Source organism: Scomber japonicus, chromosome 9, assembly GCF_027409825.1.
Source record: "Scomber japonicus isolate fScoJap1 chromosome 9, fScoJap1.pri, whole genome shotgun sequence".
NCBI classification, from domain to species: domain Eukaryota; kingdom Metazoa; phylum Chordata; class Actinopteri; order Scombriformes; family Scombridae; genus Scomber; species Scomber japonicus.
The window spans coordinates 22,464,888-22,487,174 of NC_070586.1; the positions used below are offsets into that span (position 1 = coordinate 22,464,888).

Genomic DNA, 22,287 nt, shown 5'->3' on the forward strand with positions numbered 1-22,287 from the left:
AAACGATCTTCGTTTTCTTCCTCTCGCGGCAACTACAGGAGCGCGCCAAAATAAGAAAACAAGCCGTGTGAGTTGTCAGAAGAGGAGAGAGCAGAAACGATTAAAGGAGCTTAAAATTGATTTCAAATGCGGCGTCTTTCACAGACTTAACTAAAAACAAGACCCGGTGTTCGTCTTTTACCGCTCTGTGGGCAGACTACAGACAGAAAATGGTTTTACAAAACAGTGGAAGGTACAGATCTGACCGGGGACAAAGTGGAGGAGATCAGGAAAACCAGTGAGTTATTACACCTCAGATAGTCACTTAAAGATAGCTGAAATATAATGTTAACGCTGACATGAAATGAGCAGGTGACAGGAAGAAAGTCAAATATGTAACTATTGTGTGTGTTTGAATTTAGGGACGATGGCTCCTCCATGTCGGCCCTCAAGAGGCTGGAGCGCAGCCAGTTCACCGACGAAATGGACTCACGCTTCAGCTTCGACAGGATGAAGGAACCGGGGGAGAAAACCGGCTGGCTGATCAACATGCATCCTGTAGGTCAACACAATGTTTAATGTAATGGTGGGGTTTTTTGTTGTAGTTCTTACTTAGATATTTTAACAAATGTGTGACTCTTTGCTCTTTTTTGCACTTCCAGACTGAGATCCTGGATGAAGACAAAAGGATGATTAGTGCTGTGGACTATTATTTCATTCAGGAGGATGGCAGCAGGTTTAAGGTGTGTTTGAGAAAAAGCAACTGATGCGATCTGTTTACCTGCGTTATAACACACTCAGCCCTCTGTGTAGAGTAATAATCATATCATAATGTCTGTGTTAAAGCCTTAACATATTCCTCCTGATATTTATTCTGCCTGCAGGTGGCTCTCCCATACAAGCCATATTTTTATATTGCCACTAAAAAGGTAAGTCTAAGTTTGTTTAGTTTTCTTTAATTCCTTTCACACATGAAAACAAAGCAACAGAAACATCATGACAGCACCTAAGCCATGTAACAACATACATAACAAGACTGATATAATACAAACAACATCCACTGCATTTAAGTATTAGTCCACTCATTGTCAGGGAAAGACAATAGGAAAGAAGAGAAATTTGTGGCAAGTTCAAGTTATACATTTGGTTGATGTGCAATGTGCGTAAATGCTTATTTAAAGAGGACCTGTACTTTATTACAGAACTGTGAGAGAGAAGTTATTTCATATTTGTCAAAGAAGTTCCAAGGAAAGGTTTCAAAGCTTGAAACCCTCCCGAAAGAAGACCTGGACCTGGTGAGATCAGAGTGTTTTTTATCATTTTTCTACGTCTAGCTTTAAAGTGTAGCCACATTTTACTGTACTGTAATGGTACATGATGTGTTAAGTAGGGCTGCAACTAACTATTATATTCATTTCTTAAATTATTAATTTGAATTTAGAATAGTATTGGTTTATATAATATGTTTGGTTGATATGAAGGCCCACAACCTCACACACATGCTGAACTGAGCTGGTCTGTTCTCCTCAGCCAAACCACCTGGTCGGACTGAAGAGAAACTACATTAAGCTGTCATTCAACACCGTGGATGACCTCATCAAAGTCAAGCGTGAGATTTCCCCGGCAGTGCGTAAGAACAGAGAGAGGGAACAGTCCAATGATGCCTACACTTCAATGTTATCAAGGTAAAAACACAATAACAATGTTCATTTATAGCCTGATCTCTTGTGTTGCTTCCTTTTTATATTGACCTCTTGACACCCTCTGTGTTGCAGTGCCTTATCAGGTGGCAACGTAGCGACAGCAGATGAAGATGCAATGTTAAAGAGTATTTCCGACCAGTTAGACAACATAGTGGACATGAGAGAGTATGACGTGCCCTACCATGTGCGCCTGTCCATCGACCTGAAGATCCACGTGGTAAAGATCTAATTTTTTTTTGTCCAAACATCTTATATGACCCAGACATGAGTGCTCCTTCTTCTAATCTTCACTGTCGTTATATCTCAGGCTCACTGGTACAATGTCCGATACAGAGGCAGTACCTTCCCACCAGAGATTGTTCGGAGAGATGATCTTGTGGAGCGCCCAGTATGAGGATTTAGTTTTATTTGGTCATCTTAAAGCATTCGTCTTTTCTGATGACTTCTGTAAAACATAATTTCTCATTCTTTTTAGGACCCTGTTGTTTTGGCTTTTGACATTGAGACCACCAAACTTCCATTGAAATTCCCAGATGCAGAGAGCGACCAGATCATGATGATGTCCTACATGATCGATGGACAGGTGAGTTTTATTTCCTTCACATTTGTTATGTATTATTCTATTAATTGTTGTGTGTGTGTGTGTGTGTGTGTGTGTGTGTCAGTTTAACTTAACTTGTGTCTCCTTTTTAAAGGGGTTTCTAATTACAAATAGAGAAATCGTCTCTGAGGACATTGAGGATTTTGAGTTCACTCCCAAACCTGAATATGAAGGGCCTTTCACTATTTTCAATGAAGATGATGAGGTGTGTTGCTGGGTTGTAGTAGATATACTGCAGCTTAAATGAAAGCACTTCTGAATATTTTCACTATACATATGTAACAATCAGTTGCTTCAATGTAATAAGATGCTGTAATCCGACTTTGTCTGCAGGCGGCTCTTATTCAGAGGTGGTTTGATCACATTCACGAAACAAAGCCCAACATCTTTGTAACCTACAACGGAGACTTCTTTGATTGGTGGGTTATTATTTTCCAGTGTCTTCAAAATGATTTTATTTATTACTGGCATACTATAATTAAAACATTTTTCCCATTCTTTTAGGCCTTTTGTTGAGACGCGAGCTGCCCTCCATGGACTTAGCATGTACAAGGAGATTGGTTTCCAGAAGGATAGCCAGGGAGAGTACAAGTCCAGTCAGGCCATCCACATGGATTGTTATAGGTTTGCACACCTCTGACACTGTTTAAATGATATGTTATACTAATGAGTTAGGGTCAATTGATTAATTATTTACTTAATTAATTAATTTTTCCTCTTTGTCAGATGGGTAAAGAGAGACAGTTACCTACCAGTGGGGAGTCATAATCTAAAGGCAGCAGCTAAGGCTAAACTGGGCTACGACCCTGTAGAGCTGGACCCAGAGGAGATGTGCCGCATGGCAACAGAGGAACCACAGGTACAGAAGTGACTCCTTTGTGCTCAGCTCATATGAAGTAGAATTGAAATGGTGTGAATGCAGTTTCGTTGACTTTCTGTCTTATTTTATTCTTCTGTCAGACTTTAGCCACCTACTCTGTGTCAGATGCTGTGGCCACATATTACCTCTACATGAAATACGTTCACCCCTTCATCTTTGCTCTGTGCACCATCATCCCTATGGAGCCTGACGAGGTTTGTGTAATGTGTGCACTTTTAAAAGACAAATGTTACAAACATTTTAATTTCGGATGTCTGATTTTGTACGGTTCATGTTTCCCTCTGATACCAGGTGCTGCGTAAGGGTTCTGGGACTCTGTGTGAAGCTTTGCTCATGGTGCAGGCCTTCCATGCCAACATCATCTTCCCCAACAAGCAGGAGCAGGTCTTCAACAAGATGACAGACGACGGCCATGTCATGGACTCTGAGACCTACGTGGGCGGCCATGTGGAGGCGCTGGAGTCCGGCGTGTTCCGCAGTGACATCCCCTGCCGTTTCAAAATGGTACAATCCGTTCTCACAGGCATACTCTTTACTCTCTTCATTGTTTGTTTCTATACTTTTTTTTGTGTTTTTGAGTGTGACAGTAGCATCTGGTTTGTTGACAGAACCCAGCTGCATTTGACTTCCTGTTTCAAAGAGTTGAGAGAACAATGCGTCACGCCATTGAGGAAGAGGAGAATATCCCCTTGGAGCAAGTCACCAACTTTAATGAGGTGCTGATTTTTTTCTTTTTTTATTCTGCCTCCAATTTGTGATATCATTTTTACAAAGTTGTCCCATCTTTTTCCAGGCCCGTTTAAGCTTGAAGTCGTAAAATGCTTTGGTATGTTTTTCAGGTCTGCGATGAGATCAAACAGAAGCTGACTTCTCTGAAGGAGGTCCCAAACAGGATCGAATGCCCCCTCATTTACCATCTGGATGTCGGGGCGATGTACCCCAATATCATCCTAACAAACCGCCTGCAGGTAAAAAACAAAAAAACTGCCTGGACGTAGGTAGAAGATACAGAAATGCATGAAAATCAACACTTTATTTTGGAATCTGTACTCTAGCCATCTGCCATGGTAGACGAAGCCACCTGTGCAGCCTGTGATTTCAACAAGCCTGGTGCCATGTGTCAGAGGAGGATGGCCTGGCAGTGGAGAGGAGAAATCAGTAAGTCGGTGTTGTATATCCTGTGTTGTTTCTGGATATGGCAAAGACAAAGATATGTGGAGCTAAAAGAGATTTTTTTTCCCTCAATCTGCAGTGCCTGCCAGCCGCAGCGAGTTCCACCGCATCCAACAGCAACTCGAATCCGAGAAGTTTCCGCCCTTTTTCCCCAACGGTCCACCTCGGGCCTTCCACACCCTCAACAGGGAGGAGCAGGCCAAGCATGAGAAAAAGCGTTTGGCAGGTGCTTCTTTTTTGTCCAGCCTTTACTCAGTTGGTTCCTTGTATTGATTCACTGTTTGTCAAAACTCATCTTGACACGTGTCGTCTTTGTCTCAGATTATTGTAAAAGAGCCTATAAGAAGACTCACGTCACCAGACTGGAGGAGAGAGTCACTACCATCTGCCAAAGAGAAAACTCCTTCTATGTTGACACTGTGAGAGCTTTCAGAGATCGGCGTTATGAATTCAAAGGATTGCACAAGGTATCTTTTCAGTATTGATTGTAATGAAAAGCAACTCATATTTAAATGCTATTTGTAATTTATAAAGTAGCCTGGTTTAATGGCCGAATTGGAATTCAGCCATTAAACACAATGTCTTTGGTTACGGAATATACATTGAAGTTGAGCAAAAGTGGATTCTTCAAACACTTGTTTTCGTATTGTGAAAGGTGTGGAAGAAGAAACTGTCAGCGGCTCAGGACAGTGGAGATGCTGCAGAGGTGAAGCGCTGCAAGAACATGGAGATCCTGTATGAGTCTCTTCAGCTGGCTCACAAGTGTATTCTCAACTCTTTCTATGGCTACGTCATGAGGAAAGGGTAGGAGTCAGATTTCATAAGGAAATATTTCATCCACTGTCATCTTACATCCACTGTTTTGTAATCTCTCCACTGCTGAGTGATACCCGGTATGCAGCAGCAGCAGACCTGATGTTGTCTGTGCTGTCTTTGTGTTTCCATCAGGGCGCGCTGGTACTCCATGGAGATGGCTGGCATTGTGTGCTACACTGGAGCCAACATTATCACTCAGGCCAGAGAGCTCATCGAACAGATAGGGTGAGCGTCATAACAATAATATGATACATAATTAAAGACATTACTTCAGGGTAATGTAAGTAAGAATGCAGGGTCAGCTCCAGCTCAGCAAAGACAGAGCTGAAAGGGATGTGCTGCCTTGTTAAACAATGCTGTATCAGCAGATCCTTGCAGCATGTAGGCTTGAGTCCAGCTCCTCCAGTATTGTTTTTATCTGACTATTTTTTTGTATTAGATAAAGCTTTGAACAGCTCAACAGTAAACTGAAAAATAATTCAATGAATTTCCTTTTTCACATCTACTTTTTTGCTCACTCAGGAGGCCCCTTGAGTTGGACACTGATGGTATCTGGTGTGTCCTCCCAAACACCTTCCCCGAGAACTTTGTCGTGAAAACCAGTAACGAAAAAAAGCCCAAAGTGACCATCTCCTACCCAGGTGCCATGCTGAACATCTTGGTGAAGGAGGGATTCACCAACGATCAGTACCATGAGCTGGTCGACCCTGCGTCACTCACTTACAACACCAGGTCAGAGAACAGCATCTTCTTTGAGGTGGATGGACCATACCTGGCCATGATTCTGCCAGCATCTAAAGAAGAAGGGAAGAAGCTGAAGAAAAGGTACAACTGAAGTGGAATCTTATATTAATTTTTATTCATTTATTTCTTTTATGGTATTATATAGTGTTCCCTGGTGAGGTTGGTTTTAAAATGTGCAGTACTTATGATGATGATTTCAAGGTTTTTTCTCTTCATCTTAGGTACGCTGTGTTTAATGAAGATGGCTCTCTGGCTGAGTTGAAGGGTTTTGAAGTGAAGAGAAGAGGAGAGCTCCAGCTCATTAAGATTTTTCAGTCATCTGTGTTTGAGGCTTTCCTCAAAGGTACCACTCTGGAGGAGGTCTATGCCTCTGTGTCCAAAGTAGCCGACTACTGGCTGGATGTGCTATACAGCAAGGTAAGAAAAACTTCATCAACTGATATTGTTTTAATACATTTATATCATGCTTCAGCATTGTTTTGTGTAATTTCAACAAGATAATAATTGCAGTATTGTTTTCAGAGAGAAAAGTGAGAACATTGGCTCCGGTCTTTATCCTCATCACCAAAAGCTGATTTATATCTCTGATTTGTCTAGGCTGCCAACATGCCAGATGCAGAGCTGTTTGAGCTGATTTCAGAGAATCGCTCAATGTCCAAAAAGCTGGAGGATTACGGCGAGCAGAAGTCCACTTCCATCAGCACAGCTAAGAGACTGGCAGAGTTCCTGGGAGACCAAATGGTGAAAGACGCTGGCCTTAGCTGTCGCTATGTCATCTCCCGAAAACCTGAGGGTTCTCCTGTCACAGAGAGGTGGGTCAGTTTATCTCAAAATAAACATTTGTGACTCTGGGGCAGTCCTAGCCAGCAGAGTACAACAGGCACATGCACTTTCACACATGTGTGAATGACAAATTCCTACCTGAGGACTGAAGTCTGAAGCTATTTTTTTATTCACTTTACAGCTCAACCATGAAATTGAGTTTAAAGAAATTCTAAAATATTCATACATAGCCATTTACATTTGCCCCTCTGTATGAAAGCCAAGAAGTATTAGAAAGCGCAAGGTGAGACAGGACAGGTGTGAGAGAGAATAAAGATCAGTAGGAGGCCTACCTGCTGCATGTTAAACCACCCTCTCTCTCCTGTTTCCTGTCTGTCTACTGTTAAATAAAGGCATGTGTGCCCAAAAAAATCTTAAAAAAAAAAAAATGTCTTATTCACCACTCTCTTCTCTATCTCCTGCCTACACTGTGAGCTGTCCAATAAAGCCACAAAATGTCAGAAAGTGGCAATCATCAAAACGTGCTGTCAACTCATGATCGTTTTGCTTGCGTTAGCAGGACCAAATAAAATGCTTTCTGGAGTAGCTTTCTCGATGTTGAACAAGCACTTTGTAACACTCCCTAAAATAAAAGCCTTAAGTGTGACATTGAGTGATTGTTGGGTCTCTCCCATCAGAGCCATCCCTCTGGCAATCTTCCAGGCAGAGCCCAGTGTGAAGAAACATTTCCTTCGTAAGTGGTTGAAGATGCCCAGCCTGCACGAATTGGACATCCGTACCGTAAGTGTTCAGATTAATATTTTATACACATGGGCATGAGCCTTCGCATTTGTGAATTTACTCCGATTTACATTTCTGTTGGGCCCTCACAGATCCTGGATTGGAATTATTACATAGAGAGGTTGGGTAGTGCCATCCAGAAAATCATCACCATCCCTGCAGCTCTTCAACAGGTAAACATTTCATCAGTCTATCACTCTATTCTAAGTTTACACACAGATACTTTTTTAATTTTGTCTGTCTGTCATCAGGTAAAGAATCCAGTACCCAGAGTGAGGCATCCCGACTGGCTTCATAAGAAACTCCTGGAGAAAAATGACATCTACAAGCAAAAGAAAATCAGTGAGCTCTTCACCAGTGAGGGCAAGAGACAGGTAGGGTTTACTTTAGTAAGACATCATGCTTGATGAAAATATTTTGATTTAAGTTTCTCTGTTTAACAAAAAGCATTTCGATGGTTATGCTGTATTGTTTGTTTTTTTTTTCTTTAATGGCTTCTTCTCTTCCAGGTGGCTCATCAGCCTCTTGAGGCAGGTCAGACTGCTGACATCGAGGACTTTGGGATGCCAGCTAGACCTCTGCAGCCGGCCATCCTCATCAGCACCAAGAGGAAGCGAGTTTCTCAGGGAGAGGACAGCCAGGTGGAGTCTCAGGACGTGGAGCTCACCCAGTCCTGGAGGGAGATCCTGGGACCACCCCCTCCCATGGGAAAAACAAAGGTAGGCAAGCAGCAATAACACAAACAACTGCCTCAAGTCTTTGTTAGTCCATTATTTAATAACACACCTAAATATTTAAACGCATCGAAGCATTTCTAATAATTCTTTTCAGCATTCACCAAGAATTCATTCAAAAAACAAGTTATTAAATCTAGTTTTAATAACTGTGTCTGTACACAGGAGGAGCGACTGGTGTGGCTGCGTTACCACAAGAAAAAGTGGGAGCTGCAACTCAGGCAGAGGAAGGAGAGGAAGAAGAGGAGGAGGCTGTTGGACGGAGAAGCCCAACCTGTAGGTGGAGGAGTAATCAGAGATGGCCCGACCTCTGGCCTGGGAAGCTTCCTCCGCAGAACAGCTCGCAGCGTCCTGGACATGCCTTGGCAAATTGTGCAGGTAGAGCAAAAACAAAGTCATCATTACCATCAACAAAAGAAAAGTCTTTAATATTGTATGTATGAAAATGAAGAAATGTCTAATGTGATGTTTCCTGCCTCACAGATTGCAGAAACTAGTCACCCCGGTTTGTACAAGTTGTGGGCTGTGATCGGAAATGACCTTCACTGCATGAAGCTCAACATCCCTCGTGTCTTCTACGTCAATCAGAAAGTCCCAAAACAGGAGGAGGGAGCCACATACAAAAAGGTACAAAAGATGGAAATGCTGTCACTCTAAATGATTGGGAAGCATGTGTTGTTACAAATAGTTCATATACGTTTGGTTTGGCTTCAGGTGAACCGCATGCTGCCTCGCTCCAACATGGTGTACTATCTGTATGAATACTGTGTACCAGAGGACATGTACCAGGAGCACATCAATGAGATCAATGCTGACCTCTCTGCACCAGACATCGAAGGAGTTTATGAAACACAGGTACTGAAACTTAATGTGTATTAATTATACTAAAGTGCACAATATCAGTTTTCTCCACATTGTGAACAGAAAGCAGTGGTTCTGTAAACGTCCCGTCCTCACTCCCTCAGGTCCCTTTGCTGTTTCGTGCACTGGTGCAGCTTGGATGTGTGTGTATGGTCAATAAGCATGTCGTGAGGGACCTAGCCGGCAGGGAGGCTGACACCTTTGACCTGGAGCATCTAGAAATGAGATCTCTGGCCCAGTTCAGCTACCTGGAGCCTGGTAGGACCTGTTGCACACACTGGTTATATTAGTTTGAATTCAAATATTGGCCTATAAAGATTATTGGTTTGTTTTGTGCTGAATGGAAACCATTCAAATATTTAAACCATCCGCATCTCGTCTGACTTAATGATAGCACAGGTAGATTTCATTAAATGGATGCTGGATGTGAATGTAATTGTGATACGGTAGATGTGTACTCACCATATTTTGTTTGCTTTCCTCTCAGGGAGTGTTCGCCACATGTACCTGTACCATCACAGCCAGGGTCACAAGGCTTTGTTTGGCCTTTTCATCCCCTCACAGCGTAAAGCCAGCATCTTTGTCTTGGACACAGTAAGAGCAATCTGTTTTTAGTTCTTCCAATATCATGCTGTTGGTGTTTTTTGCTTCAAATGTTGTCAAGTTAAACTGTTAAACAACCTAGTAGACAATACACTATGAATATGCTGCTCATGGTCTGTCTTTATTTTGTCCCTGAAGGTTCGAAGCAACCAGATGCCCAACCTGAGTAACCTCTACACAGCTGAGCGTACTGCTCTCCTGGAGAAGATGACAGAGGAGCTGCTGCCTCCAGAGAAACACAACTTTGAGGTCCGGGCTGAAAACGACGTGAAGGCTATCTACCGCGCACTTCAACGTATACTGCTAACCTATAAGGTAAAAAAAACAACACTTAATTATCTTCTAATAATTATATACATAGACATTTTTAATTAGGTTAATGTTACTCAATTTGCTGTGTATAATGAACTGTGTGCTTTTCTCTGTTTACAGGAGGAGCGTCGTGGGCCAACCCTCATCGCAGTGCAGTCTAACTGGGAGTTGCGGCGATTGGCAGCGGGGATGCCAGTGCTTGAGGAGTTCCCTGTCGTTCCAGTGCACGTGATCGATGAAATCAGTTATAATGTGCTGGACTGGCAACGCCATGGTGCCCGACGCATGGTCCGCCACTATCTCAACCTGGACAGCTGCCTGTCACAGGCTTTCGACATGGCCAGGTGCACTATTCTGTTTATTCTTTGTATTTGAATCAGTCATGGACCTCTACGGGCATGCTCTTTATTGTTTCTAATAAAGTTTTTTTTCAGTTAGTCATTTGAAAGTGATATAATCTCACTTGCTTTCAGGTATTACCACTTACCTGTGGGTAACCTGCCTCAGGATGTGTCCATCTTTGGCTCAGACTTGTTCCTGGCAAGACATCTGCGGAAACACAACCACCTGCTGTGGCTTTCACCCACAGCCAGGCCAGACCTCGGGGGAAAGGAGGCTGATGACAGCCGTCTGGTCATGGAAAGTGATGACAGGTGCTCTGTGGAAATCAATGCTCAAGGATGCTATTCTACAGGTAAACAAACACACACACACACACACACACACACACACCAGATATATAATATAAATTGTGTCCAAGAACAGGTAAAGCAAAACATCATAGAACAAATGTTTATGTTTTTGTTTTTCTCTCAGTGTGTGTGGAGCTGGACGTGCAGAGCCTGGCGGTGAACACCATCCTCCAGTCACAGCATGTCAATGACATGGAGGGTGGATCCAGTCTGGGGGTCAGTTTTGACGTGATCCAGCAGGCCTCTTTGGAGGACATGATGTCAGGAAACCAAGGAGCCAGCTCTCTTGCCAGCTATGATGAGACCGCTCTCTGCTCCAACACCTTCAGGTTTGTAAACATTTTCACATAACAATATGAATCCACATGCATGTGTGGTCTATCAATGCAGGCTTTTTACAGTGTTTCTATTATATTCATGTCATTGTCTTCTGTGTTTTGCTTTATGAGCAGGATCTTGAAGAGCATGGTAGTGGGCTGGGTTAGGGAGATCACACAATACCACAATGTGTACGCAGACAACCAGGTGATGCACTTCTACCGCTGGCTGCGCTCCCCCAGCTCTCTGCTCTATGACCCTGCATTGCACCGTACCCTGCACAATATGATGAAGAAGGTCTTCCTCCAGTGAGTCAACGGCTATTTTAGATTCATGGCAAAAGTTATCAAACTCTTTTATCCTTGGTTCAGATGTCACTGATGTATGATTCCCATGGAGAAATTTGACAATGTCCTTCCATTAATCACTCTCTCACTCTGCCGGCAGGTTGGTTGCAGAGTTTAAACGTCTCGGCTCCACTGTGGTTTACGGAAACTTCAACAGGATCATCTTGTGTACTAAAAAACGGAGGATAGATGATGCCATTGGCTACGTAGAATACATCACCAACAGGTAAGGCATTCACCCTCTGCATGTCGCTGTAGAGTGAATAGAAATCCTAGCAAAGTATCACAAAAATTCTGCTCATTTATAAAACACTAATTTACTGCAAAATGCATTTAGGACGTGTGTGGTCTCCATCACGGAGAGTGAATTGCATCAAGCCAAACTTAAGGAAGAGAATTACCCATTATACTAATGGGAGGAAAAACAAAAGTGAAGTTGGACATAGAACAGTATATCAAAATTCAATCAGTACTGTAACATGAAACTAATAATAATGTGTTATGGCGTGTACCAGATTTTTTCCTGTTCTGTAAGTGATCATTTACTAGTGATAATTACTAGTGGTGTAAATATCTTACTAGTTGTCCATAATATTGTAATATCTTACTGTATGTTTCACAATGTATGATGTTTACCCAAAACCCAAAAAATAAATCACCTCCCTAACTGTTTCTCCTTCAGCATACACTCCAGAGAAATCTTCCACTCTTTGTCCATCTCCTTCTCTCGATGCTGGGAGTTTCTGCTATGGATGGATCTGGCCAACAATGGCGGTGTGAAGGGCAGACTGCCTTCCAGCATCTTGTATGGAGAGGTACTTCAAACTGCAACTTCTGCTTTATATTTAATTTGCATCTATTAAAGTTAACCTCCCTCTCAAGTAGGAGTAGATGTCATTTTGAGGAGATAATTGAACTTTTTTTGTGGAAAACAAACCATATCAGACACAAATTGTTATTCAAAGTAGAATATTTTGGATGAATATTGAAGTGTGTCTACAGGGGATTATTAACTAAGCTGAATATGAAGCTTATTCCCACCGTCATGTGTTTTTTTCAGGATGGAGTCAAACAGAAGAAAAAAAACAGAGAGGAGGGAGACGAGGACGCCAGCGAGGATGAAGATGAGGATGAAGCCAACGTTGAGGAAGATGATGGAGAGACGGACGAGGTGGAGGAGCTGATTGAAAGCAACTGGAACATCATGCAGTATCTGCCTCAAACTGCCTCTTGTCAGAACTACTTCCTTATGATTGTCTCAGGTAAATGTGACTGACCTTTTGAATTCTTAAACACTGCGTTTGAGTTTTCAGATAAACGTACACAACATAGATGTTTTCTCTCCTCATTTGTATTCTCTCTACCATCCTGCTTTTTCCTCCCCAGCTTACATTGCAGCGGTATACCACAGCATGAAAGAGGAGCTGCGACGCAACACTCCTGGAGCAACGCCCATCAAGAGGCGTGGAGGCAGCCAGCCATCCCAGCAGGCAGTGGGAGACTTGAGTGCTCTTCCTGGTAAGATGCTGTTTGGAAAGCTGCTTCAGTTATTTAAGACGTCCCTTGTATTTTGTAAGAACTTCACATTACACTCATTAGAGTCACTGCCAGCTAGTATCAGTTACATTTAAATCTATGATGGACACCTTTTTAACTGTGTTTAGATAGATTTCCTCTCAGATGTGATGGGAGTTTTTTTTTAACTCTCTCCCCCAGGAATGATCTCCTTCTCCCAGGAATATGTGTCCAACGAGCTGACGCAGAACTTTTTCAACATCACACAAAAAATTCAGAAGAAAGTAACGGGTACAAGGAGTACCCAACCTTCAGAGATGTTTCCCATCCTTCCTGGTTCACACCTGGTGCTTAACAACCCCGCACTGGAGTTCATCAAATATGTCTGCCAGGTAAATAATATACCACATTATTGACTGGACAAAATAACAGAACCCCTCCCACACACACACAATTTTCAACGGATCAACCAGCAATTTTAATTTTCTCAATTCCCTCTTTGGTCTCTTCAGGTCCTGTCACTAGATGCAAACATTGTGAACCAGGTGAACAAGCTGAAGAGAGACCTCCTGCGCCTCGTGGGTGTTGGAGAGTTCTCGGAGGATGCACAGTTTCATGATCCCTGTAATTCTTACATCCTGCCAGAAGTCATCTGCAACCACTGCAACTTCTGCCGTGACCTCGACCTCTGCAAGGACCCATCTGTGGCACAGGTAAGAGCTGAGTGTCACAGCCTGACTCGTAAGGCGATGACAGAGAGGGAGGCACCGTTTTAATTTATCATGCAAAATTAAGATTAATCGACTACATAACTAAACTGCAATATAACTAAACGGGTGCCTGCAGGAAAGCAGAGTGGGGGAGAGAAATTTAGTAGCAGTTTAGACTTTATAGACATGTTGTAAGCACTGTTAATGCACCTTTAAAGCTGCCATTACTTATGTAAACTGTGTGTTTTCCTCTCTTCAGGATGGATCTGTCTTGCCTCAGTGGTTCTGCTCCAACTGTCAGGCCCAGTACGAGACTGAGTCTGTGGAGATGGCTTTGGTGGAAGCTCTGCAGAAGAAACTGATGAGCTACACTCTTCAGGACCTGGTGAGTCCAAATGCTCATGTCTACTCAAAAGAGAAACTACTTGACGAAAGAAGAGTTTTAAATATGAATCAGTTTGTTGTAAAGGAAAAGAAAGTGATTTGACTGGTAAGCTGAGTACCACTAGCATCAACAAAGTAATCTATTAAAGATGTCCATAGTGAAGAACATCATTAATAGTATTACAGCTGTTATAACACAGTTTACAATGTAGGTATAGTTTGTCAAACCTTTTCTTCAAAGGAACATTAATACTTAAGAACTGAAATACAGTAGAAACCATTGAAGATTACTAACAAATTCTCAGGAGCTCAACTATATAGGTAAATGCTTTATATGATGCTGCTGTCACTGTGCACTAAGCCTTATTGCCAAGCAGCACCATGAACAATGATCATGACCCTGGTTGTGTACATTAAAGCAGCATTTGTCCTGATTTCCTGTCTTAAGCTACCTGCTGTTTAACAGTCTTCATGACATTTTCAGACATTTTTCTCTTGAATCTGAATCACAGCCAAACTCGCATTGTGTGCTTTTAGGTGTGTACCAAATGTAAAGGGGTGAAGGAGGCAAACATGTCCCTCTACTGCAAATGTGCCGGAGACTTTGACCTCACCTTCCCAGCAAAGGTTTCTACTCTTACATTCATTACAGTAAATTATGTAGTGATAAAAGTCTATGATCAGTACAATTTTGACACTGTTTTTCCTTTTTTTTTTCTCCCTTATCTACCTTCTTAAAGAGCTTCGCAGAGCAGATCACAGTGTTTCGGAATATAGCGTCCCACTACAACATGAGCTTCCTGGAGGAGACCATTGACTGGCTGCTTGCCATGAGTCCACAGCTCAGCACTCAGTAAACGTGACATCCAACACTCCCTCAGCTGCATCTGCTTATTCTTTTTAATCTGGGGAAAGACTTGATGCTGAATCTCTCATTTACCAACGTGATGCACTTGTTCATCACTCTTGATGATTTCTGTTTCTTTGTGTGACTTGTGGGTATTGTGGAAGAGAAATGTGTGTGCTGTAGATATGTTTAAATTTGTGATTATGTCATTAAACTAATGTATGTGTGAATTTCAGATTTTCACTGTCAATAAATATTTTTCCAGGCGTTTTAATCATGTGTTTCTGTTTTTACTGCTCATTTTTTTTTTTTTCTGCTGTGACCTATTCAATCCTGTATTAAAGACTTCAACTCAGCCACACAGGAAAAAGCATAATCATCCTGAGTGCCATCTTCTCTGGGGACGCTCATCAACCTGCAGTCACACATTGACAATGCTTCCATTTCACTTGGCTACTAATGTGTCTGTTGTGTCTCCACCAAATTCACCCCTCATTTATTCAGTCAAATTACTATAAAAGGTGCAAGTACATGTGATATGTTGCATTATTGCATGCTGTATATAATTGTATCTGTTTTTTCTTTGGTGTGGCAGGTTTTTTACTATTACTGAATATGGAGAAAAAGTAAGTGTAGATCAAAGTGATCTTAACCCATGCGTCTCCATCACGTTAACCTCATTGTTCCACAGATTACTCACTTTGCCTGCTGATGGGAATCTCCCAGACAAGTAATCACATTTCAGACTCTGAACTGAGGCACAATTAGATTTTCTCCTCAGCTTATCACTGACACATACATGTAGGTTAAAGAATGAAGAAATGAGAGAACATAAAGGAGCTGTGACTGAAAAGGTTGCATTTCAAATTAACCTCTCGGCCAGTACGTCTTAATAATACTTTCTGAGCTCAGTAGTCAAAGGAAACATCACTGTTACATTTATTCAATAACAGTAAATTATTTCACATGTCTAAAACATTCAGTTTCCAAACTGACATATGGCCGTCCACTGTGCTCCTTCACCCATAATGGCCGATATTGATCCATTAAACTTGAGTATTAAGCCTTTCTTCACCGCTGACATTTGTATTGCTCTCAGGCGTCCAGATGGATTCACACTTCCCCCACAATCTTGTTACAGAAACCATTTTATGGGAAATGTCGGTGTTATTTGATTACTGCTCATTGCTATTCTTGTGCGTCTCCTGGCCGGTTCTTCCTGCATCTCCTTATTATGCTGAACATATCAGGTTGAAAGACAAAGAAAATGAATCAGAATATTTATATGATAAGTGCAATTTCATGTTTTGTTATGACGCAGATTTATATTCTGTACATGTGAATGCCTATCTCTGACACAGAGATTGATAGAGGACATTTATTGTTGTGTTGAATGTCTAATACATTGATAGATATGGACATACTGTATTTTGTATGTTTGTTAAGTGGTTTCTCATTACTGTGTATATTTTTTTTTAAATGGCTTAGTGTCTTTTCATACTGAGAAAATAAATATTCTCCAAGTGGAGTTATTGTCATTAATTGAAAGTGAAACTGAATTTATTCCATTGTTGAACAATTGAGGTCCATGTACAGATCAAGACGTTTGGAGATAATACATGAACTACAGCTCAGGCAGCAGAGACCCAGTTGACAGAAAGAGCTGTCTTTCAGAAAGACGTCTTCTGTCACTGTGATACTCTTTCAGTTCATTCCCACTAACGGCAGCATAGTGACCGGCACGTCACTGTGATGCTGCAGACTCCTGAGAAGATCTGCTGTTGTTGTTGCCACAGTCAGCTGATGGAGAGGAGAGTCCACACACTTGTCCAGCAAGGACTGAGGCAACTGTGAAAGCATCACAGCGGTACACCTTCCGACAGGTCTGAATGGTTTGATCCGTAGCTGTTGATGTAGCTGAGCTCTGTGGAGATGGGTACTTTAGGCTCCTGGATAACCTGTGGAGGAAGATGTCCTTCACTTAGACATGGCAAGTATAAACTTGGAGTTATTAACATGTAATCCTTCAGCAAACAATCCTGCAGAAGCAATCTGATTTATATGAAGGGGCCATGGTGCTGCAAAATACCTTGTGCATTTAACATGAATTACATTTTAACCATCAAATAAAGTACAATAGCCTGACTAATGTTTTCCTCTGAGATAGACATCTGAAAGTGAAGAGATTAATGTCTTAACTGTTGCAATAACATGAGTCTACCTTTTAGACTGAACCCATCAGAGCTAGTTTTCCTGAGTTACCCCATATCTGGTCCCATTTTCAATTTCTCAGTCTTTAAATAGGTGAGTAAGGAGCATCAACAAATTATAGATATACATAGGTATTCACAGCTGACACTTTGACTTATTATAGTTATAAGCACAGGCCATGGCAGGTTGACCATGAATCAGGACCTTGAATCTGAGGCAGCTAAATGGAATTCAGCCATCATTCATTTTATTATTTTCACCTGTCCTTTTCCCACTGTGACATGCCACAATATCTTACATAAAAATATATATATACAGTAAACAAAACATGTTCATGAGAATCCTGTTATCGCTGGTTTGTCATCAACAAACTCATTTCCAGTTAAAGCTCAGTTTTTCCTTTATCTTGAATGAGCACAAAAACAGTAAATCATATTAAGATAATCATGAAATAAAGACAGATTCAGACAAACTGATCCATACGATGCACCATACATCATTAGTCATCATTTCAGTCATTCAGGAACTAGCTTTTCATTAATCATCAGTTAGTTTCTGATATGTGCTCTATTCAAATTCATGTGTACCATGCTGTAAGTGACGCCAAATAGATCTGTACTAAAATCTATCTATCCATATTTTTTAAAATGATTTTTGAGAATGTGTCTTGATATATATTCATTCTGAGGTGTGAATCACTTTAATGCTCTGTATCTCAAAAATGCCCTGAACACATATGCCCAATGCATTGTGGATGAATATATGTTGGTTTTTACTCACTTCATCAAACTTTCTGTCACTGTAGATTTCATTCTTGTCAATAAATGTCAGCATGATCCAGTCACAAATAATGGTACACTAAAGAAGGTGAGATGAAAAGAAAGAACAGTTTGTGGTGAAAAGAGCAATGAAGAAGCTGCAACTTCAAAAGTCACAAGAAAAAAGAGGAATGATGTTAAAACTCACAATCCCAACTGAAGTCATAGCCGTCACTGTGCTGATGATGGTTGGGATGGGACTGAATTTACCTGCCTGCAATGAAATTTTATACAAACATTGCAATAAAAGTTGAATATTTATGATGTAGTGATGATGTGTTTACTCACGTGTCCATGAACTATGACATCCAGGCGGATGCCATAGGCCTTGATAAGTGTCCGAGACTCTATCCCATCCTTGCTGTAATATTTGGCAAACCTGGAAAATTAAATAAACAAAACAAACTAGACCACAATCCAAAATTTTGAACATAAAAGTCAGTGGTTGGTGTTGGGGGGGTCACCTGTAATAGTAACCAGAACTGGCCTGATCCTTTCGGACATCAAGACGGCGGAAAGAATATGTGGGTTTACAGTGTGAAGGATCCAGGTCCAAGTTACACTTCCAGTTGATGAAAACTCCAATCACTCCTCCCTGAGGAAACACAGATATTATTACATCTTAAGCAATGCTACACTGTCACATAGTATTAAATTTTTCTTGCACTAATGACAGACATGCTACCACACCACCGCTTTGTTCCTATAGTGATGTGCAGGGGCGCATTAACATCACTGGAGGCCCCTGGGCTACAGAACTTTATGAGGCCCCCCCCACCCCGCTACAGGACTTTAGGATGTTCCCCAGGGCCCCCCCCATGGTGGAGGCCCTGGGGCTGTGGCCCAGGTTAGCCCGTTCATTAATGCACCCCTGGTGATGTGACAGCCCCTTATGTTTGCTAATACATTAGATAGATATTGGCGACAAAAAATTTCTAACTGACAAACTGACGCTTGTATGCATTCACTGAGGAAATATTATGAAAATATGATACAACTTTACCGCCAGAAATGTCTGTAGAACAAACATTAGAGATGAAACCTTTCTATATTCGCCCTTTTGCGTGGAAGATGAATATCCTCCACATTTTCACGTTGTTATACTGTAGGGTGCACATAGCTCAGCTGTGTGGCCGAGGTATTTGTACCAGGGGTACAAATACTTCTCAGTGTTATCTTTAAGACTTCAGAGACAGTATTGTGTTGTTCCAAATTCAATCAATATATGTAGAAAAATAATTTTTTTTCTGACATCCTGAATCAAAACTCATACTTACAGTCCTGCAGAGCTCACTGAAATTCTCCCTGGCTCGTTCTGCGATGTAGCCCAGACGGAAGTTTGGACAGTACGGCTCTTTCTCTTCATCATAATGACACCTGGTGAGATATTTGTGCAAGTTGCGCTTGTTTGAGGCATCCTTGATATTTCCCCTGCCGAAGATAAAAACAGGAGTTGTTCTGAATGTTTGAAGATGAGAGGAGCTAAGAAGGCCACTGTATTAACATGTAGTTGCAGTTTATTGCTGACACCCTATACCCTATACTTTAGTGTGTGTGTGTGTGTGTGTGTGTGTGCGTGGAGGTACTCTACCTCAGCACTTTAAATTTGGGGAAGTGGATAGAGTTCCTGATGAAGACAGTGAAATTGATGGCCTCCACTAGAGCTGGTTCTCTGTTGAAGACAGAAGAGAAATCAATCATTATTCCCAGGAGTACCCTTAAAAGCCATCCCTTACAAACGACAGTTGTTAAATCTCGTCAGTACAGCACAGAATCAACCTTAAGGCCTTCTGAAGTCTATTAAGCACATAATGGTTTGGCTTCCCGTGTGTTACTGACCTGCTCACTGACCATAGTCCAACGAGACCCCTCTGGTAAATTTAAAACTTCTTATTTTCTTAGGCTCATGAATAGCCAAATTCTTATCTGAGTGTGTGTGGCTAGACAACCATTTTTCAACTTGTTAATGTTCTTATTTGTGGTATTTTTGTTTTGTTTGCTTTTTTTGCTGCTGTCTTCAACTTTTACTGGAAGTGTGTTAAACTCACTGTATTGCTGCGGACCTTCACACATAGCACACATAGGGAAGAAGAAACCCAAAAAAGCTTTGTCCAGACCCACACCATGCCTTTCTTGGAGTAAGAATAGTGTAAAGATATTTAATTACTATTGTTATAATCAAATGCTATAAACAGTTTGTTTAAGATTGTTCTATAATGGCTTCCTGTCAGGGAGTCTTTTAATTGCCTCCTCCTTGGTTTCTCCCTCTTTCTTTATATAATATATTAAGGTGTTTTGGATTTTTTTTTGTGTTCCCAAGTTTGGTCTGGTGCTGTTGACCTATGATGCCCATTGAGACCATCTTTGGGTTACTGAGTGATTCAGACCAGCTTGTTGGGGAACACCTGAATCACCTTCCTTACCGTTCTACAGCATACTCCTCAATGGGACACCAGGTTTGGATCTCACAGGTTTTAAAGGTGTGGTTGTAGTACTGAACACATCTGCCAGTCCTCCTGCCTGTGAGAAAGGGTTTGAAACTGAGAAAAACTGTGACAAATACTGATCAACCAAGAACGAGGACCAATTTTATAAGAAGTAAAAACAGTACCATGGCCATCAAAGTCAACCTCTCCCTGGACGCAGTCAGAATCTGTCGTACAGTTGGCATTGGCAACATGGAAATACTGAAGTAAAATGAGGCAGATGCTCAATGTCTATGTACTTAACATGCTTTTATTGCACATTGTCTTTTCCTGCATACTAAAGAAAGCTTTTGTTGACCACTCACCTCAGCACAGGTTCCTTGCATTTGGTCATACGTGACTTCTCGTCTCAATATTGTACTAATGACATCCCCACCCTGTGAGGGAAATGCCACAGAAAGACAATTAGTCTGCTGTCACAGTATTAGTGGTGAGATAATTTCATGATTTAGCATTTGTTTTGAACTGGCCTCTGAGGGTCGAGCATACTCCACAGTGTCCAAGATTTGATCTCCATGGACCGCTGAGCCTTTCATGACAGTATAAACAGAGCTCTCTGGGCGGGTTTCACTTTCTTGGTATGCTTTCTGGCTTATGAAGACATACCTTCAGGATGATAGAGCAGACATAAGGAATATTACATTTTCTATCATGACGTCAATTCTTTATTGGAGGTATCAGGTTACCTCTTTGTTGAAGCCCGGTAATCATGACGCACTTGAGTCATAAAACTCAAGACATGAGTAGAAAAAGTAATTTAAGATTTGACACAATCCGATGATCAATAAGATCTTCACAGCATGAATTAAAACTACTATTCTTGGGTAAATTTGTGATAATGGACAGACTCATCTAAAACATGTTTCTATCAATTATGCATTTAATTCGTTCCCCAGAGATAATGGCAAATGGGCATTTCCTCTCAACTGAATTGGTATTGAGAATTTAAAGTCATAGCACATTTCTTTTTTCTTACATACATTTTTGACACACAAAAGCATATTGACAAATCATATCCTTATATGTGTAATATGTAATCCCTAAAAGAAGCATTAAACAAACACATTATACATCTCATAACAAATTATGCAAAAAAAATCAACAACATATCAGTTTTATGTTACTACAGCCTTCATAGTGCATACAATAGACATGCAAATACACAAACATGAAGCTTACCAGATGAAATAGGTGATGACAAGAAACTGAACAGCCCTGTATATGACTCCAAGGGTTTTGTTTTTTACCACCATCACCTTTGGGGTCTCATAGTCCCAGAAACCAAGAAAATAGTCCTTTATAAACTCACGTAATCCCATGGCGAACTGATGAAATGCTCCACACATATTCTGAGATGGCCTGTCTTTTTTTGTCTTATTTCTTAGTGTTTCTATCTCTCTGTATCCAGCTTTCTGTTTCTCTCTCTCTCACTCTCCAGTCTGCATCTCCCTCAAGCATTTCTGTCTCCAGTCAGAGTCAGGGAGAAGAGAGGGAGGCGTGGTTGAGAGATGTGGTGATAGTTAATTCTGATGATTATACAGCTTTATGATGTGTTTCTGGATCAAACATAAAATCTGATGTATTTATTTTGAGAGGTCTATGTCTTTTAGATAAAGCTCTATCATTTTTTGATTGTTTGTTTTTGGATCACATCACCTTTTATACCTATTTTTCCTAATTTTACATCATCATCATCATCATCATCATCATTATTACTGCTATTATTGTTATTAGTGGTAGTAGTAGTAGTAGTAGTAGTATGATAGTAGTAGTAGTAGAAGTAGTAGCAGTAGTAGTAGACTAGTAGTACTAGTAGTAGTGGTAGTAGGAGTAGAAATAGTACCTATTATTAGGCTAGTAGTAGAAGTAGTGGTAAAACTAATAGTAGGCGTAGTATTTTAAAGAATACACTTATTATAGTTCTACACAGGATTCTTTTGGAGGCGATTTAAACCTTGTCACTCACTATTTTGGCTCAATTTCATCATAT

At 41.1% G+C, this 22,287-nt stretch overlaps 2 protein-coding genes across 2 annotated transcripts; one reads left to right on the plus strand and one right to left on the minus strand.

Moving 5' to 3' along the window:
* Positions 1 to 209: 209 nt before the first annotated feature.
* On the plus strand, positions 210 to 14,954 carry pole (polymerase (DNA directed), epsilon). The gene is made up of 48 exons (XM_053325112.1): positions 210 to 277; positions 402 to 537; positions 642 to 722; positions 864 to 908; positions 1,182 to 1,274; positions 1,510 to 1,664; positions 1,755 to 1,899; positions 1,990 to 2,070; positions 2,158 to 2,265; positions 2,378 to 2,488; positions 2,617 to 2,702; positions 2,788 to 2,907; positions 3,010 to 3,142; positions 3,244 to 3,357; positions 3,455 to 3,667; positions 3,772 to 3,879; positions 4,003 to 4,131; positions 4,219 to 4,321; positions 4,416 to 4,562; positions 4,658 to 4,803; positions 4,992 to 5,140; positions 5,285 to 5,377; positions 5,675 to 5,977; positions 6,118 to 6,313; positions 6,494 to 6,708; positions 7,357 to 7,459; positions 7,552 to 7,632; positions 7,711 to 7,848; positions 7,990 to 8,178; positions 8,359 to 8,571; positions 8,677 to 8,820; positions 8,908 to 9,048; positions 9,159 to 9,312; positions 9,542 to 9,648; positions 9,796 to 9,972; positions 10,090 to 10,313; positions 10,443 to 10,663; positions 10,786 to 10,990; positions 11,114 to 11,287; positions 11,427 to 11,552; positions 12,009 to 12,141; positions 12,402 to 12,588; positions 12,713 to 12,844; positions 13,043 to 13,233; positions 13,354 to 13,554; positions 13,811 to 13,936; positions 14,473 to 14,562; positions 14,676 to 14,954. The coding sequence occupies exons 1-48, from the start codon at positions 210 to 212 to the stop codon at positions 14,790 to 14,792; spliced, it is 6,852 nt and encodes a 2,283-aa protein (XP_053181087.1). The 3' UTR covers positions 14,793 to 14,954.
* Positions 14,955 to 16,641: 1,687 nt separating this feature from the next.
* Positions 16,642 to 21,643, minus strand: p2rx2 (purinergic receptor P2X, ligand-gated ion channel, 2). The gene is made up of 12 exons (XM_053325695.1): positions 21,477 to 21,643; positions 20,768 to 20,903; positions 20,603 to 20,674; positions 20,423 to 20,498; positions 20,235 to 20,331; positions 19,403 to 19,483; positions 19,089 to 19,242; positions 18,276 to 18,406; positions 18,100 to 18,190; positions 17,960 to 18,025; positions 17,774 to 17,851; positions 16,642 to 16,740 (listed from the first exon to the last, which is right to left on the minus strand). The coding sequence occupies exons 1-12, from the start codon at positions 21,641 to 21,643 to the stop codon at positions 16,642 to 16,644; spliced, it is 1,248 nt and encodes a 415-aa protein (XP_053181670.1).
* Between the last annotated feature and the right edge of the window lie 644 nt (positions 21,644 to 22,287).